The sequence below is a fragment of the Scomber scombrus genome, chromosome 12 (genome assembly GCF_963691925.1).
Source record: "Scomber scombrus chromosome 12, fScoSco1.1, whole genome shotgun sequence".
In the NCBI taxonomy this organism is placed as follows: Eukaryota; Metazoa; Chordata; class Actinopteri; order Scombriformes; family Scombridae; genus Scomber; species Scomber scombrus.
This window is the reverse complement of record NC_084981.1, coordinates 20,939,120-20,956,811: the sequence shown is the minus strand read 5'-3', so window position 1 is coordinate 20,956,811 and position 17,692 is coordinate 20,939,120. Positions and strand designations below refer to the sequence as shown.

At 40.6% G+C, this 17,692-nt stretch overlaps 3 protein-coding genes across 3 annotated transcripts in view; 1 reads left to right on the top strand and 2 right to left on the bottom strand.

Annotated features, from left to right (window-relative positions):
* The window catches only part of camkmt (calmodulin-lysine N-methyltransferase), a 107,993-nt gene extending 106,856 nt beyond the window's left edge, over positions 1–1,137 (bottom strand). Inside the window, exon 1 of the mRNA XM_062431054.1 lies at positions 985–1,137. Coding sequence (XP_062287038.1) covers positions 985–1,137 — 153 coding nt within the window. The remainder of the gene's footprint in view (positions 1–984) is intronic.
* A 434-nt stretch (positions 1,138–1,571) lies between these two features.
* Positions 1,572–9,655, top strand: prepl (prolyl endopeptidase like). The gene is made up of 15 exons (XM_062431053.1): positions 1,572–1,685; positions 3,413–3,547; positions 3,827–3,896; positions 4,218–4,398; positions 4,497–4,585; positions 4,699–4,825; positions 4,904–5,120; positions 5,552–5,743; positions 5,849–6,061; positions 6,329–6,504; positions 6,701–6,917; positions 7,182–7,331; positions 7,585–7,711; positions 8,903–8,991; positions 9,578–9,655. Exons 1-15 carry the CDS (start codon positions 1,572–1,574, stop codon positions 9,653–9,655), a joined length of 2,175 nt encoding a protein of 724 aa, XP_062287037.1.
* Positions 9,656–9,873: 218 nt separating this feature from the next.
* Positions 9,874–16,375, bottom strand: slc3a1 (solute carrier family 3 member 1). Its single transcript, XM_062430372.1, has 10 exons — positions 15,949–16,375; positions 15,398–15,577; positions 15,152–15,297; positions 14,912–15,037; positions 14,406–14,525; positions 12,098–12,222; positions 11,539–11,740; positions 10,940–11,122; positions 10,421–10,546; positions 9,874–10,305 (listed from the first exon to the last, which is right to left on the bottom strand). Exons 1-10 carry the CDS (start codon positions 16,373–16,375, stop codon positions 9,874–9,876), a joined length of 2,067 nt encoding a protein of 688 aa, XP_062286356.1.
* Between the last annotated feature and the right edge of the window lie 1,317 nt (positions 16,376–17,692).

Genomic DNA, 17,692 nt, shown 5'->3' with positions numbered 1-17,692 from the left:
CGTAAAAATTACCTAAGCCAGTGGTTTTCAAAGTGTGTGAGACTGTGGGCCTCCTAAAAAAAGATCTGCCTGAAGATATTTATTGGTTTCTCACTTTGGGAAAGTGGGAAAAAATTGGTAAAATTCTGAACTATCTCTTTAACCACACACATTTAAAGCTATGTTATATTTTTTTCAGTTCCATTCACTGACCCACCCCTAAAACAGTTTGGTGCTTAAAAACAATATTCATTACATCACACAGATTTCTTAAGATAGCACATAAGCAAAACCTTATACTCAGCTGCTGTTCCTTAAGATTTATATATGATACAAAACTAGTATTGTATGACATAATCTGTAACTATTTTTATCAGTTGTGGTGGAAGCCGTATACACATTGAGGTCATTGGTGTGCCAGGGGGAGTACAAGGAGACCTCATTCCCGGAAGCTTTGCGAGTCAGCCAAGTGTAACGTCTGTGTCGTGCCCTTCTATGGCAAAAAAGAAAGAATTCCTCCTGTTATAGCTACTTCTCTTACGAGGCTGTGGTACATGCACTGCTGCTCTGATTCTGCAGCCAGAGGACAGAGATTTCAAACTGGGGACAAAGTTACTGTAAAGATTGAAGTGATAAATATGCCAATTAGTAAAATGGTACTATATACTGTATCTCAAAGCAAGCTTTAGTACTGACATAGCTGAAAACATAGTTGCAGATGGATAAAGGCATAATACAAATCTCTATCTTGCCCATTTCTTTGCTGTTACAACATATTTCCCTCATCTTGGACTTATACTGACTCTATAACATAACACAGCCTCAGAGAGTTTTTAATAATCAGTAGCTTTATAGATAGAAAAGTAGAAGGGCTGACTGCTGTGATATGATCTCCTCACCTTGAAATACAAACATGTGTAACAACACTTCAAGCCATTGTGAAAATGTGTTGGCAAAACAATGGTCTAAACCCCATGAGAGGAGGTGTGTGTGGCCAAATATTACCTGTCTCAGTAGAGTCCACCTGGCTCGGGCTACATGAGTCTCTGCCCGGGAGCTGTGGGAGTTATCTGAGCAGGTGTCTTCATTAATAATCCTCCTCACAGGTGATGAAGCAGGGTCGCTCTTTTCTGCAGTGCCGTTGGAGTCTCTCTCCATTTCTTTTTTTATCCTCCCTCTAAGTTTTTGCTCTGGTATAAGTATGTAAAAGGAAATTGAGTCGCTGTTGAGCTGTCACAGTTATTGGCAGCAATGTGATAATACAAAAAATAAGACACCTTTTTCTCTGTAAACTACACCAACGCCGGTTTGACTGAAATCAGCTGTTACACACCCACAGTGAAAACCATGCTACTTCCGTACACTTTTCTGCACCCAGAGCCATTGCAGTAGATCGCAGATGCAATAATACGTGGTGTCAGTATGCAAATATCTCTGAAGTTGATTATTTTTGTCTGGGCCTTGCCGGCTACGTCATCAACAGCGGGCTTTGTTTAGGAAATCATGCACGTTTTACTGTCCTGCATATCACAATAATGCAACGTTTAAACCGGTTAAAATAGCTGATTAACGTAGGTGTTACATGTTTTATAATGGCCGCTCTCTCTCTGCTTCGGTCGTCTGCTCGGTTAGGGTTTCGGTGCCAGTTCACCGTCTGTAAATGGACCAGATGTCTCACTTTGTCCGTCCAGCGCTGCTACACGTCGGTAAGGTTCAGTCAACCTGTTTTACTCACTTGGTGTAAGATTACTATGGAAGAACATTTCCGCCAATGTGATGAAATAAAATTATGTAAGTCATTGTAATGACTTAGTATCTAAGAGATAATGACTTGGTTTCTCAAAATAATGACTTAGTGTCTCAAAATAATGTCTTAGTATTTCAAAATAATAACTTACTATCTCAAAATAATACTATCTCAAAATATTGACTTAGTATCTAAGAAATAATGACTTGGTTTCTCAAAATAATGTCTTAGTATTTCAAAATAATGTCTTAGTATCTCAAAATAATGTCTTAGTATTTCAAAATAATGACTTAATATCTCAAAATATTGACTTAGTAACTCAAAATAATGAATTATCTTATAAATTATTATTATTTCATTATTTTGACGTCATTATTTTTGAAATTGTATCTCATTATTTTAAGATACTACGTCATTATTTTAAAATAGTATCTCATTATTTTAAGATACTACGTCATTATTTTAAAATAGTATCTCATTATTTTAAGATACTAAGTCATAATTCTGAGATACTAAGTCATTCTGAGATAGTATTTCATTTTGAGATACTAAGTCATAATTCTGAGATAGTATTTTATTTTGAGATACTAAGTCATCATTTTGAGATAGTATCTCATTATTTTGAAATAGTAAGTCATTAGTTTAAGATAGTATCTCATTCGTTTTGAGATTTATTTTTTTTCATCACATTGGCGGAAATGGGCTTTGATAGTTCACTGACTGTTCAGCTTCGATAACATTGGGTCATTCATTATTCAACGCGGTGTCAGTTCCCCTGGCTGACAAAACTGCTCCTGTTTAGGTGTCACAGATAAGGACATAGGCGGAAATGGAGCTCCCCTTTTTGGATGTGACTCTCTGCACTGACACAGCACTACTGAGAATTAACATTAACACACATAACATGAACTGTGTATGTTTTTCCTTCCCTATAAAATACCCTGATGTGTTTTAATAGCATCCAAATGTTGATGTTTCCACTATAGCGTAAATGAATCAGGGTAAATCACAATGGTAATTTTGTAAATCTTTAAGGTTAAGGTTAAGGTTTAAATGTATAATGATTTGACAGTAACGCATTGTTTGACACTCATCATGTTTGCTAAATAGAAAGTAGCGTTACATGACATATCATTTACCAATCCTTACATCCTAAAAACATTACAGTGAACACAGAAAATTACCAGAGAATAATGTATTACTCTTGTAATTCTTCAAAGATGGCAATAAAGTTGTTCTTCAATTTTTACAATACACAATAACATGTTATAATACTGTTGTACTTATTCATTAATAATGAAGGTTACTTACCTGGAAAGACTGTGACTTACTGAATGGTTGATAAGATGAAAAAGTTACATGCAGAACACCCTCTGTCACTTATCATATTACACTTAAAAAATAAACCCGCACATTTTACTGCAAAAATAAAAAACCTCTCCAGTTACAGATCATATTTTTGGCATTGCCAAAATGAAAAATAACAGTTACACATTAATTAAATTAACAAAATATATCCTCTTATGGGTTCAGTGCAGTGTCTTGCCCCAATGACTATTGCAAAAAAAACACAGATTTTGATTGGAATAGCACATTGTAAGATTCAAACTTGGGATTTAATGGTTGCAAATTAAAAATATTATTATTATTATTTGTATCATTCATTAATCATTATTTTGATTTCAGGACACTCCAGACTCAGTCAAATCGGTTGATCATCTGAGCTCTGGACTTGAGAGATACAAGGATTTGCAGAAGTTCTTCAACAGGAGACTGAAGGCAACATACCGCAGGTTCTCCAACATACCTGATCACTCAGTGGTATGGCTTGGCTTCGGCCTTGGATTTGGATTTTTAACTTAGATTATGCTTTCTTTGAGCAACATCCCAGTATGATATAATGACCCATCTCCTAATGCTAAGTACTCAAAGTACATTCACCCCTGTGAGGTCAGGAGCATAGGGTGTGCAGTACATTTCTGTGTGCAATGACTCAAATTTAAAAGGCTCATATTGCAGTCCTGTAATTGCTAACTTTCATGCATTTGTGAAATTCCACATTTTTATTTTTATGAATCACTTAAATTTCTCTTGACACAGGTGTATGGATGTCACCATGTGTATTTTGTTAAAGATGACGGCATCTACAGAATGGACAAGATACAAAAGAGTAAGCAAAAAAAAACATGCCTGTAGCTTAACCCTCTACCCGGTTTAGCCTAAACTAAAGGAGATTAACAAATTGCATATTTCACATATATTATTCTGAAGTACGCAGCAGTCCAGTTAATATAAATGTTTACAACTCTGAAACACATAAACTTAGGAAAGGAAACTTGTTTTGACATTGAAATTTAAATATTGGAGTTCATCTTTTCAATTGAGAAGTAAACTATAGAGGAAATGACTCTTTTCTAGTACAACCATATTTCAGCATCTGCAGTATATTCCCACTTTTGTGAATGACTTAGTTTCCTCTTCCTGTTTGTAGGTGAGCCGGAGTTGGAGCAAGTACTAGATCTGGAACAAGTCTCTGGAGGGGAGGTGAAGACAGGACCTGAGAAGGAAGAGAGGAAGCAGAGTTTTCAGTGGACTGTCCAGAGAATACGACTGTCCCCACAGGAGGAGCATCTTGCTGCCACACTAAAGACTACTCACACAGAAGAGCTGAGGTTAACAGAGCAGAATCAAACATACAAAACATTTTTTATTGTCAAATTTTAAACAGTTACTGAATTAATACATGGGTGATTGTGCTGTGACACTGCAGGTGTGTGGTTGTGAGGCTTGGAAAAAGAAATTCCTTTCCTCTGCATCCGCCACACGTCATACTCACACTGGACAAAGTCTTCAGCTTTGGTACATTTTAAATAGTTTGCACTTAAACAATATTTCAGTAGCAATAGAGGTAGCACAGCAATGACGAAAATTAAAGGATTTTTTTTTGTATTTTTGTGTCTGGGTGGGTGAAGAGTGGGCCACTGATGAGGTGTTGTTTTACTCAACTCTGGAGGGTCTACGCTGCAGTAAGGTGTTTCGTCTGGATCTAACCCCTAGTGAAGGCAGGATAACCTCTGTTTATGAGGAAACACAGACCAAGTAAGTGTGAGTAATGTGACATCTTATCTGTAACTGGTTCTGCACCATCTCTAATTTTAAACACCAACATCTCCCTAGTGTGTTTGTGGAGGTTGCCCTTTCCAGAGACCGACAGATACTAACCATCAACTGCAACAGCAGGACCAGTTCAGAGGTGCTACTTATGGATATAACAGCATCCAGTTTAGAGCCCTTTCTGGTTCAGTCACGCCAGCTGGACCTCCTGTACCATGTGGAGCACTGGAGAAGGTGGCTGATTATACTGGCTAATACAGGGCCTGGGCAGGAATATCAGGTAGTGTGAAGATAATATGTATGAACACACATATATATACACATTAAAGCATGAATGAATTGAACAGAATTACAATGTGGAAACAGTGGCCATGGTCATAATCGCACCTTGTCACCAGCTTCTGAAAATAGTCTCCATGTACCACACATGTAACTTCCACTGGGTATCCATGTCTGCTCTGTACTAGAGTTGAGGTGTCATTTGTCAGCTGATGATGCAGGATGACAGTATTGCATAAATATACAAACAGATATGTACATACAGGATACCAATAGATTTTGTTGCTAATTTAAAGCTGGTTAACCCTGTCCTGAAAGTTGAACCATATAAAAGGTGTCCGTTCTTTTTCTAATTAAGGTATTGGACAGGAAATAATTGGTCCTTAAATAAGTGTATAAATCATGATGTATCCTTCTGTACTCCCCCTCCAGGTGGTACAGGCCCCTCTCTCAGAGCCATCCATGGTCTCGTGGGAGCCTTTGTTTTCCCCCAGCCCTGGCACTGCAGTCAAAGACATGGATGTGGTTGGAGACCACTGTGTGTTGGTTGCAAGAACACCAGCCAATGAACTTGTACTGATCGTGATCCCGATGACCCAACCCAAGGGGGCATACACTGCAAAGGTCAGTGTGTGTCAGAAAACTCCACTCTTAATTTCCTTTTTTTGTTTTTCTTTCTCTGCTCTTATGCATTTGTCTCTTATACCCTCATATTTGTGTAATCCCAAGCTCCCCCCTTGGGCCTGTGCCATCGAAAACAAAAGGCCAGGCTTGGCAGACAAACGCAGTGTGTTCGAGTTCCTGATCTCATCTCCAGTCCACCCCCCAGTGCCCTACTGTCTATACCCTGAGGATGGGCTCCTTTTATCATGCACTGAAAATGGGCCCTCCCCAGAGAAACACAGCAATTATATCACCACACGCGTGGAGGCCTGCAGCCAAGTGAGAACACTTGACATATAAAACACATGCACACAGTTAAATAATAGGGATCAGCAGGGAAGTTAGCATTTTTTATCAAAACTGAAGTGTCCAATGATTAAGCTCTTTTGGAAACTAGACACCAGAGACAGAGGACTTCATTGGTACCCACTCTGTTATGCATCTCTACATAGCAATGGTGCATACAAAGCTAATTTACAAAACTTGTTTCAGGATCATTTAAAAGTAAGGTCTACCCCATCCAGTGTCTGTGCATTTCCTCTGTAGGATGGTACCTTGGTGCCAGTGACACTGTTTCATGCAGCACCTGTGGAGTGTTTGAGACAGGCGCCACTGCTGGTTCATGTCTACGGGGCTTATGGCCGGGATGTCAACATGGAGTTCTGCCCAGAGAAAAGGATGCTGCTGGAGCAAGGGTGGGCTTTGGCCTACTGTCACATCAGGTAACAGATCATCTCTCCTGCAGCTAAAAAATGAATCTTATTGGTTCAAGAGGTTGTTTATATAAGAACTACATGTACTGATGTTGTGTAGCAGGAAATAGTTGGAAAATGTTCCTAATCAAGCTTCAAATTCAAACTTTGTACTTTGCTTTGAATATTAAAGGGAATATGTCTTCTTTTCTTTTACACCTTGAAGAGGTGGAGGAGAGCGGGGTCTGTCGTGGCAAAGACAAGCTCGTGTGGAGGGGAAGCAGAGAGGAGTGGAGGACCTCCAAGCTTGCCTCCATCACCTCTTCTCATGGGGAGTTTCATCTCCCTCACTTACTGTCTTTACAGCCAGCAGTGCTGGAGCTGTGCCGGTGGGGGCACTGTGCAACAGACACCCACACAAGATGCGGGCCATCACACTGCAGGTAAGATATTAAACCTTCAAAGAACTGTTTGTTAGTATGTGTGTTTTGGAGTGTGTAGCTTTAATTGCTATTTTATACCAAAAGAATAGGAATGTTGGACTCTGCGTCTTCCTCAAGGGCACTTTAACAGAGCTGGCAATGCCAGTATTGAAAGGTTAAATACATATTGAATACACAGCACCAGTGCCTCACCAAAAGAGATGACTTAAAACACACACACACACACACACACACATGCCAAGTCACCTCTTTTCCTGTGTTCAGGCTCCTTTCCTGGATGTGTTGGGAACAATGGAGGATCCCAGCCTGCCTCTAACTTTGGAGGATAGAGAAGAATGGGGGGACCCTGTGGGAAACCCAAAACTCAGACACGCCATCGCCTCCTACTGTCCCCTTCACAACATTACCCCTCAGGTATAGAGAGGAAGACATGTCAAGGGAAAGTGTAGCAGCAGTATTTTGTGCATTGGTATGAGATTGGAGAAAAAAAATCATTCATATCTGATCCCCACTTTGCACAAGCGTTTTCCTTAATTTAGTTTTCGGCATATTTTAAATGTTTCCATACTAATATAATTAATTCATATTATGTTGAAATCTCATTTTAAATTCCCTCATAATGAAAACTAGGTTAACCATCTTGTGTCTATGTGTGTTTGTGAGTTAGCATTACCCATCGATGCTGCTGACAGCCTACAGTGACGATACCAGGGTGCCTCTGGCAGGTGTCCTAAAATACACAGAACAACTGAAGAAAGCTATTCTTTCACACATCACAATGAAGCCAAAGTCAGGTACGCACATGATCGGCACAACAGCTTAATCACTTGTTGATCATGTCGCTGTGTACGTGTGCAGCCATGCACGCTATTGTATAAATGTGTGTTTGAGTGTATCTTTCTGTGGGTGTGTGTGTGCCTTCCAGCATGGATTTTCTACTGGTTCTGCATTCTTTTAGGTTTAATTTCTGCATTGTCAGGGGTTTTGATAGTTCAGGGTCAACTCCCAATAGTAGAGTCAGTATGCATGCATGTCTGGAGAGGCAGCAGTAAGAGATGTATGGCTGTCTGTCTGGGGAAAATGCTAACAGTGTTGGAAGTTTATGAACAAAGTATAGCATAGGTCACCTTGTCGTATAGCGTGTGTGTGTGTGTGTGTGTGTGTGTGTGTGTGTGTGTGTGTGTGTGTGTGTGTGTGTGTGTGTGTGTGTGTGTGTGTGTGTGTGTGTGTGTGTGTGTGTGTGTGTGTGTGTGTGTGTGTGTGTGTGTGTGTGTGTGTGTGTGTGTGTGTGTGTGTGTGTGTGTGTGTGTGTGTGTCAGCTAATTGCTCTCATTTCCCCCTAGACAGGCTCTTTCTCCCTCTCACTTATAATCTGCCTTCACCACATTGGTCGTACTCCTCTTTACACCCCTCTCTCTCTCTCTTGCTCTGCCTCCACTCTTTTCAAATCATCTCTCTTTTCTCCCTCTCTCACTTTTCTGTTGTTCATACACACATACCCACGGCAGCTTAAGTGTCTGTGTATGTGTGTATGTCTCCCTAATCTGTCTCTCTCTGTTCTCTGGAGTCTTTGATAAAGTGCTGATGGCATAGACACATGCAGGCGGGTGGGCAGGCCCATTAGCATGGTAAAGAGATAGTGTATCAGAGCAAGAGATTAGACGCCACAGACTGGGAGCTGTCAAGGTCAAGACCGCACTTGTGAAACAGCCCGTACCACAGAGACAGGGAGGGGGGATAATATGGAGGGGGATGAGAAGAGGGAGGGCAATATCAGATGGGAGCACGAATGAATGAAAGAGGAGTAAAGACAGACTCAGAAAAGAAAGAGAGGGAGAGAGAGGATTTGGGGCAACTGGACAGAGAAAGAAGGGGAACAGAGAAAGTGGGCATATAATGAGATAAGAAAAAATGTCTGAGTTTTAATGATTAGAGATCTTCTCCACTCATTTAGCCTTTGACCTCTGTCCTCCTCTTTCTTTCAGAATGTGAACCAGCACCAAACATAGTTCTGAATATTCAACCTGGAGCAAATCACCTCGGACCAGAAGACTTCGAGCTGATGCTGGAGGAGGTAATGAACTCTCCTGACTGTAAGAGACTTTTCCTAAGTCTCCAAAGGATTTTTGACTTTGGAAAAAGCATTCTAAAGACAAGTTTTTCCCCAAGTTTTTAAAGTCCAACTTTTAAAATTTGTGCCTGTGCATCTACAAATGAGGCAAATTTAGCTGGAAGAAACCCAATTTAAAGTGTTTCATGTTGACAGTTAATCTCAACCATTTTAAATCCAGTGAAAATGCATATCCATGCTGAAAGGTGATTATACTTGTTTTAAAGCCCTAGTGTGAATGCAGTCATCTACAGGTTTACTGCCCCTTCCAAAGTTACATAGAGAGTTGAATCACTAATAAAAAGAGTTGTTTCATCCACATCACACAGAACATATATTTTCTTACTTAACCCTTATGGTATCATGCAAATAGTTTTAGTTATATCTACCAAGGTTTTGAGATAACCACTAAGACATCTGCTGGAAACTCCAATGCAATGGAGGTGTATGGAAATCCATTTTTTGTCCACATCAGCAACACTAATATCAGTTTTTAGAGAGTTTGGTCAAGTCTGAGCTCTTTGTCATCTGTCTTTTCGCCCTAACACAGGAAGCCCTGAAGCTAGCATTTCTCTACACAGAGCTGGGTCTGGATCCTCCTCGACCTTCACGCAAGAGGAGGAGATAGCAAGGCTACCTGGGGGAAGTCAGAAATGAAATATCAGTGGCCCAAACAATTACCATTATAGCCATGACAACTGGATGACATAACGGTGCCAAGGACACAACATGGAGTGTAACTGCAGTGGTCCCCTTTATTATACGACTTACATCCCTCAACGAGGAAGAAACCTTTTTAATTGCTTCTGTAAGGCTGTAATAACCTTATAACAGTGTCTATTCATATTAACATTTATAAAGTATGTCCATGACATTCAAATAGCAGGCCTTTTCAGAGACGTAGCACTGTCCAGGGTGGTTCGGATTAAAGCGAGTGTCGGTGGAATACTGAATCACCAAACCCTCTCCTGCTTCAGTCATGATACGAGACTTTTGGAACACCTTGCCATTGTTGACCCGGTTTGTGCTCATCAGCACCTTCAGCTTGTCAGGTAACTCACGAACAGAGGAGAGATCTGTGATGGCTGATTCTTTGCCAAAGTTAAGCACCATGAGGAAAGCTTGGTCAAGCCCATCCAGTTCTCTGAGGTAAGAGAAGACATTGGCATCGGCGTGGACGTAGCAGAACCATCCGCGGTGAAGAGGGAGCTCTGACTGACGCAAGGTGCTCAAAAACCGGTACTGAGACAAAACGGAGCCTTCATCTTTCTTCTGGGCCTAGAGGAGAGATAGTTTGAAAAAGGATGTATGATTTATTTATAATGGGATAAACATGATCAAGCTCCAGCCAGATGTTTCTCCAGAGTTGAACAGTACTAGAAGAGCTCTGTACCTCCACATTGATGCTTCTGTAGTCAGGGTGGACAGGCAACCAGGTGATGTTGGTTTTGTTGTTGAAACCTGCATTCATGTCACCACTCCACTGCATTGGAGACCGCTGAGGATCCCGACTGGCACTCTGCAGTAAAAAAGACTAAGATTCATTTTGGCACTTAAACTTCTTCTGACAATGACTTTATATGGACACATTGGAATGTACATGCACTCAGTTGTCACTTTATTAGCTACACCAAACTAAAACTAATGCAGTCTAACATAACAACCCTGCAATAAATCATGAAGTTTATAACATTTCATGTTTTTATAATTATTTTGGAGTTTATAGTGCAGTTGAAGGCTTCTTTGTAATTATGTCACTTCTCATTATCTATACATTATGTTTTGTAATGTCATCACTTAAACTGGTGATTTTTATATTTTGTTTGCACCTTCTGCACTTAACAAGTTAAGCGACAGAGAATAACAGTAACAGGAATATTTCAATGTTTTTCAGTGTGTGCATTGTACTGACCGCATTGTATTTGCCAGCAGGGTCTTGAATCTGACTCTCTGTAACATTGATGTTCTCCATGCCAAGTTCCTCGCCGTAGTACGTGGTGGGCGTACCAGGAAGGGTCAGCAGCAGCATGTTGATGACACGAATGTAGGTCTGACCAGCACTGGAGGCAATCCGAGGCTTGTCATGGTTCCCTACCTAATAACAGTAGAGGCAAAAAGACATGAAGAGAATGAGGGAAAGTGAATGAGATAAACTGAGAGGGAAGAAGGCAGGGAGAAATGGATATGTAGGAGTAAAACGTTAAAGTCTGAGGATAAAGGATAGATGAAGTGAAAGAGAAGCCTGAGACTGCCTGACTTGGAATGACACTGGACTAGGACTGGGAGGATTTCAACATGCACCTCATGCAAGTATCCCAACTTGCCACTTTTCAGCCTGAAAGAGGCCTGATTTCACTTTTTAGTGTTTACATGAACGATGGAGACAACAGATGAAGCATAATTGTTGGAAATGTCTTCAGAACACCAATTAAATGTGGTTATCCCCATATAGCAGCTTTGCTTTTTAAAAGGCCAAAAATCAAATATATTAATATGACTATGATGACTTACCACCCAGTTGGGCCATTGTCCTGTGGGCATGTTGCCCATCCAGAGGTGGACCAGATCTTGAACCCACAAGCCGCTGGTGTTCTGAGGCAGATCCAGCAGGTAGAAGTTAAAGGGGAAGTCACTTTCTTTGACCAGTGGAGTCCCGTAGTACATCATTGTCTTGTCTACTTCATGATAATCATATGACTCTGTTACCATGAACCTGGAGCATAGAAAGAACTGATGTTGTATATGATAACATGCAAACTAATTCTCAGTCTTAAATTGTCAACATTCAAGACTCAGCCTTCACGTTCAGCTACTCAACAATACACAGGACTGTGCTAATGTAAAGTACCTGTGTAAAGGTTTGGACACACTTCTTCATTCAAGTGAATAAGAAGGTGTGTCCAAAATTTTGACTGGTACTATATATATCTATAAGAATGCATAACATGTATGTATGATGTTCATGGTATTATCACCACCATTACTATATGCATTAAATAGGTTCAGTTAAGGTAGCATTACAACAACCAATTCTCACTATAACATTATTACCTAACTATAGCTCCCATACCTGTATCTGCCAGGCTCACGGCTATAGCTGTCCATCTCAGCCCTCCAGCCCCTCAGCAGGTCATGCAAGCCCAACTGAGTGGTGGTGTAGTCATGGTAGAGGTCCCACTCTGAAGTTACAGACTCCTGGTGTGTTAGGAATATTAAAAAGAAATTGGTAATGTAGCTATTATTGGATTTCTGTCTTAATTTCCCAGCGTAAGATCATCAACTATAGTGGATTAAGAGAGTTAAACAGTGTTTGTCTGCCCACAGGGATTAAGGAGAGTTTAGGTGTAAAATAATTCCTTTGTCAGGCTAAAGTGCAGGTCCGAGTGATAGACTGAAGTAATCAAGGACTTTTACTACGTGTAAGGAATTCTCAAACTCAAGTTTTGTACTAATTTTAAATGGTATACAATCAGTGAACAAATAGTGACTATAATAGTATTCATAAAAAATGTCAAGAAGGATAAACGTGATTTTTAAAAATAGACAGGCAGAAAAATAATTACACCCATTGGGAAATTCAACCCACTGGGCTCTATTGTAACAGCACAGTCTCATTGAGCACTTGGTTAATGATTTTCAGGAACCATCCTAGACACACGCTTCAGTCCTGAGTGGCCTATTCAGGGACGGTGACAAAATACTCCTGAAACCTTATGTGTGTGCTTACACTGAGGATGTACTGCCACATGAGCAGTAAAGCACACAGTTGGTCTGAAAACACTAAACTACTAAACTAGCCTGCTATAATGATAACACAGATAGCTGCTTGTTTGTGATTGGCTGAATCCTACTTAAAGCTATGATGAAATTCTCAGTATCCCATTAAACACACACCTTTGACACCTGACAAGTCTGTGTAGTTTCCTAACAGTGCCTCTTGTTTTGGTCAAACATCGGTAGTATAAAGCATGGCTTTGTGTGGATTATTGCTTAAAAATGAGTAGTTGGTCAATTTGGGTGGAATGCTATGACTGTGAATCCACCAAGTAGACAGTAAGAGTCAGACTCAGTATTATAAGGTTATCCTGCAGTGGTAAGAAAAACTCAGTGACTCTCTAATCCACCAAAATATGCCTCTTTACGACTAATCTTTTCTATGTGAACCCCATGGACCCCATGGAACAAAAAGTCTTTCTTATTGAGCTTAACACTGCCTGAATCATGAACCCTTTGAATTACAGGAACCTTATTTTCACCACTAGGGCACTAAATGATGCTGGCATTTAAATCAGAGATACATAGTGTACAGTGTGAACTCTCCCACTCAGCTGTTCATTATGTTTGTTCTACCAGCAACCCTGAAAAGAACTGCTTCAGTGGAGCTGCCTCTGCACACAATGCTGCTTTTATCCCTCCAGTCGTTAAAATCTGGACTCTGACATGTCACGAGTTATATAATTTAATCAAATCAAATCATTATATAATTATATAACTGAATGGTACAGCTCTAAGAGATTGTTAACAAAATTGAACTTTGAGCTCAGACAAAGAAGAGCTGCTATTGTTGGTGATACAAGCACAATAGACCAGTAAAAGCTATTGTTCGTGTATATTGCACAAAAATAGAAATGAGGAAACAAGAAATTCTTCAATGACTTAACACTTGTGGATATTTGTTACTTGTTTATTTTAATTTGTGTTATGTTATATTTGTTACATATTATCATTATTATTATTATTATTATTATTATGAAACATGACATGTCAGACCTAAAAACGTTGACTACTATCTCAGTATAGAGCAGACAAAAACATGTTGAAAAGCAAAGTCAAATGTTGGTAAGTAAAAAGCAAATAAATATTATTTATAAGCTTTTCCATAATTGGTGAAGTCATAATCACTGATTGATGGGCAGTCCCACATCTGCACTGCATTTCAATATGAACTGTCTACACTCCACTACACTCTCCACTATTGACTGGTGGTTTGGTGAAATGTTTCTGTACACCAGTCAGGAACTGGGTCTTAACTCTTTGAGAACAGTGACATAAAGCAGCCAAATATATATTTCTTATGGTCAAATTATCCAAAATAAAAACTACAACTGTACAGGATTCAGAAATTTGTCAGCTGCACCTCTGGCTTCCAGTCACTGAAGTTGAAGCTTGGCCTTAAATTAGATTAAATGTGTTTGCTAGCAGATTGTTACACCTGTTCTGCCATTTGAGATGGATCCATTTCAACTGAGCCAAAGAGAGGACAAACAGCTGCTAGAAACGGGACAGCAGACATGGCTGCCTGTCAAAATCAGAGCCCAATAGAGATGACCAATGGAAGGAGACTCAATGTTCATGATGTTCAAAGAGGCAACACTCACTGCCGGTTTGTTTGGGTCCACCTGTGGTTCATCCCTCAAGTGTCCAGCCTCCAGGAGGTGCTTCACTGCATCCATTCGGAAACCATCCACTCCCTTCCCCAGCCAGAATCGAATGATATCCTGAAAAAAAAACAGTTGATATAAAATAATAAATAATTTGAAAATACAGTGAATCTATAAAACATGGCTGAGAATGTGGACAAAAGAGGGATAAGTGGAGGCTGAGCACTACAGTGTTGTTTTCCTCTGTTGCCGCGTGTAGCAGCAGTTAAAAACACACAAGGAATAACTGGCTTAAGTTAATGTATAATCAACTGGCAATCCCACACAATCCAGATTACAAAGGATTGTGGACACCTTAACAGAAGACAAATACGACGAGGACAATGAGCTAAGATTTTAGTGTGACTTACAAAAACCACCAAAAACCAAAATGCTTGTAAAAACGAGTAAGAAGGAGAGGTAATGTATGTGAGAAAGAACATTTTGCGGCTGTGTGATCTTACAATAATCTCTTTGCGGACGTTTGGGTTTCTGAAGTTCAGGTCTGGTTGCTCCTTGAGGAACTGGTGCAGGTAGCACTGTCCTCTAACTTCATCATAAGTCCATGACGAGTTCCCAAACACACTCACCTGACAGGAAGGACGAGGGAAACAACTGCTGATTAGGAAGTGAGGTCATTAAAAACAACCCATGTGAATGTTTAATTAAGAGAAATGATTTTAAACTTTTCTCCAACTACCAACCCAGTTATTAGGCTTTGGTGCAGTTGAATTACAGTCAGTCCAGATGTAGTAATCCTCATACTGTGGATCTCTAATGCGGCTCAGGTTAAACCAGTGGTGTTTGTCACTGGTGTGATTGGGGATAAAATCCATGATGAGCTTCATACCTGGTGGAAACAGAGAGAAATGAGTGTGATTCAAAAAACATGCACACAAGACACGTGATGATCTACCAATAAATTCACACACACACAATGCTGAAAATACCTAATCTGTGCATTTCAGCAAGGAGTTCATCAAAGTCCTGCATGGTTCCAAAAACAGGGTCAATGTCCCGGAAATCTTCTACATCATAGCCAAGATCCTTCATGGGGGATCGGTAGAAAGGACTGATCCAAACTGACTTGATGTTCAGGTATTGGAAATGATCCAGCTGCTCCTGAATGCCTGCAAGTCCAGAAACACAACAATAATAAACACTTGATCCTGCAGTGCTTGGTCTCAATGACAAGAGAAACAGAAGTTATATGAAGCATACTAACACTGATGATGGAGAATATGGTCCTAAAAAATATTGTGGAAAGTAAGGATTTCCTTAATTAATAAAACAATTACGATGCACTACTGCAGCACTATCATTCAACTGTCAAAACTGTGTTAAATGCATGTAAAACACCAGAAATGTATGGTGGACTTGTAGGCCAAAAAAGGTGAAATATCTGAGAAGGAAATTTGGGTAATTTTGGGACTGACGCACACTTTTAATTAATATCACAATGATCTTTATTAGTGCAGCAGTAGAGTCAGTGTCATTTTACCTTTAAGGTCTCCGATCCCATCTCCGTTTGAGTCTCTGAAGGACCGGGGGTAGACCTGGTACAGCGGGGAGGTCTGCCACCAGCTCAGGCAGCGGGGTGACAACGCGATCACCGTGATGGTGAGAGCCACCAGCGCCAGTGTGCAGGCCACCATCAGCCAGAACAAGATCTCACGGGGCACCCGGTACCGGGCCTGGGAGGAGTACAGCAGCAGCACCTCTTTAGGCATCCCGGCGTAGGGTTTGAGCTGCGTGTACTCCTCGGCCGCGTCCGACTCCAGCTTCACCTCAGTAGACTCACGGTGCTTCGCCCCGGGGTCGGCGCTGATGGTGTCCGCTGCTGACCCGTCGCCTTCCACGTCTTGAAAGCCCGGGTTTCGGGTGCACTCCCCCAGCTCCATGATACCGGTGTCTTTTTTGAAACTCATCTGACACACCTGTGATGAAAGGAAATCTCTGAAAACTAACAGTGCCGCTTTGTGCTTCAGCTCTTCATCAGAAAGACCGACTGACTCCAGGAAACATTAAGTTAAACTGCTCAGAGAGGGTCAGAGTACTCTCTCTCTCTCTCTCTCTCTCTCTCTCTCTCTCTCTCTCTCTCTCTCTCTCTCTCTCTCTCTCTCACACACACACACACACACACACACACACACGCACTCCTCTCTCTCTCCCCCTCTTTCTCTCACTCTCTCTGTCTCTCACACACTCTCTCTCTCTCACACACACACACACACACACACACACACACATTCCTCTCTTTTCTTCCCCCCCCCTCTCTCTCTGACACACACAAACACACACACTCCTCTCTTTCTCCCCCCCCCTCTTCCTCTCACTTTCTCCCTCTTTCTCTCTCTCTTTTGCTCTCTCTCACACCTTTCTCTCTCGCCGTCTTTCTCTCACTCTCTCTCTTTCTCTCTCTCCCTCACATAAACACACACACACTTCCCTCTCTCTCCCTCACCCACACAGACTCCTCTCATACACACACTCCTGTTATCCCTCTGCCTCTCTCTCCCCCCACAGTACACACATCTCTCTCTTCTTTCTCACACACACATACACTCTTCTCCCTCTCTCTCTCTCTCTCTCTCTCTCTCTCTCTCACACACACACACACACACACTCCTCTCTTCTCTCTGGCACATACACAGAGAGCACAATGCAACCTGAGGAGTGTGGGAAACTAGAGGTTTGAAGGGGAAAGTTAAAGATTAACTTTTTTTTTCAGTCTTGGCTTGGAATGGAGGTGGAAGTTTTATTTAGCTCCATTACATTATTTCAATTTTACCTACTTGAATAAAAGTAGTATTATTACAATGTAGAAATATTATATTAAAAAGTTAAATTCTTAACATAGATAAATCTAAGTTTTATTTGCAAAATGTAAACAGTGCAATTAAAGATAACCCTCTTATTGTGCAGAATTTACCCTTTTTAAAGTGTGTGTGGTGTATTAGTTTATTATTACTTATGGATTCATGTATAATATTGAAATCTAAATAATCAGTTACTATTAATTATAATTGTCAAAGAGTAAGTACAGTTTTTCCTTCTGCAAGCATAAGTAGGTGTACAAATAAAACACCAGAGAACACAGAGATCACTATATTATTCTAATGTGTGGAACAAACTAACCAGAGCAATGAAGCACCTGATAAAAGCGATGGGTGTACTTTTGAGGAACCTTTTTAACACTTTAACCTGTATCTGTCACCAAACTGTTTATTTCTGACCCATAAATG

What these genes read in the sequence shown, in the direction of transcription:
- prepl (XM_062431053.1), top strand. Translation starts at nt 1,572, where the DNA reads ATGGCCGCTCTCTCTCTGCTTCGGTCGTCTGCTCGGTTAGGGTTTCGG. An exon ending in TCCAGCGCTGCTACACGTCG is followed by an intron (nt 1,686 to 3,412) that starts GTAAGGTTCAGT and finishes TTTTGATTTCAG; the next exon opens with GACACTCCAGACTCAGTCAA. An exon ending in ACATACCTGATCACTCAGTG is followed by an intron (nt 3,548 to 3,826) that starts GTATGGCTTGGC and finishes CTCTTGACACAG; the next exon opens with GTGTATGGATGTCACCATGT.
- slc3a1 (XM_062430372.1), bottom strand. Translation starts at nt 16,375, where the DNA reads ATGAGTTTCAAAAAAGACACCGGTATCATGGAGCTGGGGGAGTGCACC. An exon ending in TGGGATCGGAGACCTTAAAG is followed by an intron (nt 15,578 to 15,948) that starts GTAAAATGACAC and finishes CTGGACTTGCAG; the next exon opens with GCATTCAGGAGCAGCTGGAT. An exon ending in TGGACCCAAACAAACCGGCA is followed by an intron (nt 12,223 to 14,405) that starts GTGAGTGTTGCC and finishes CTAACACACCAG; the next exon opens with GAGTCTGTAACTTCAGAGTG.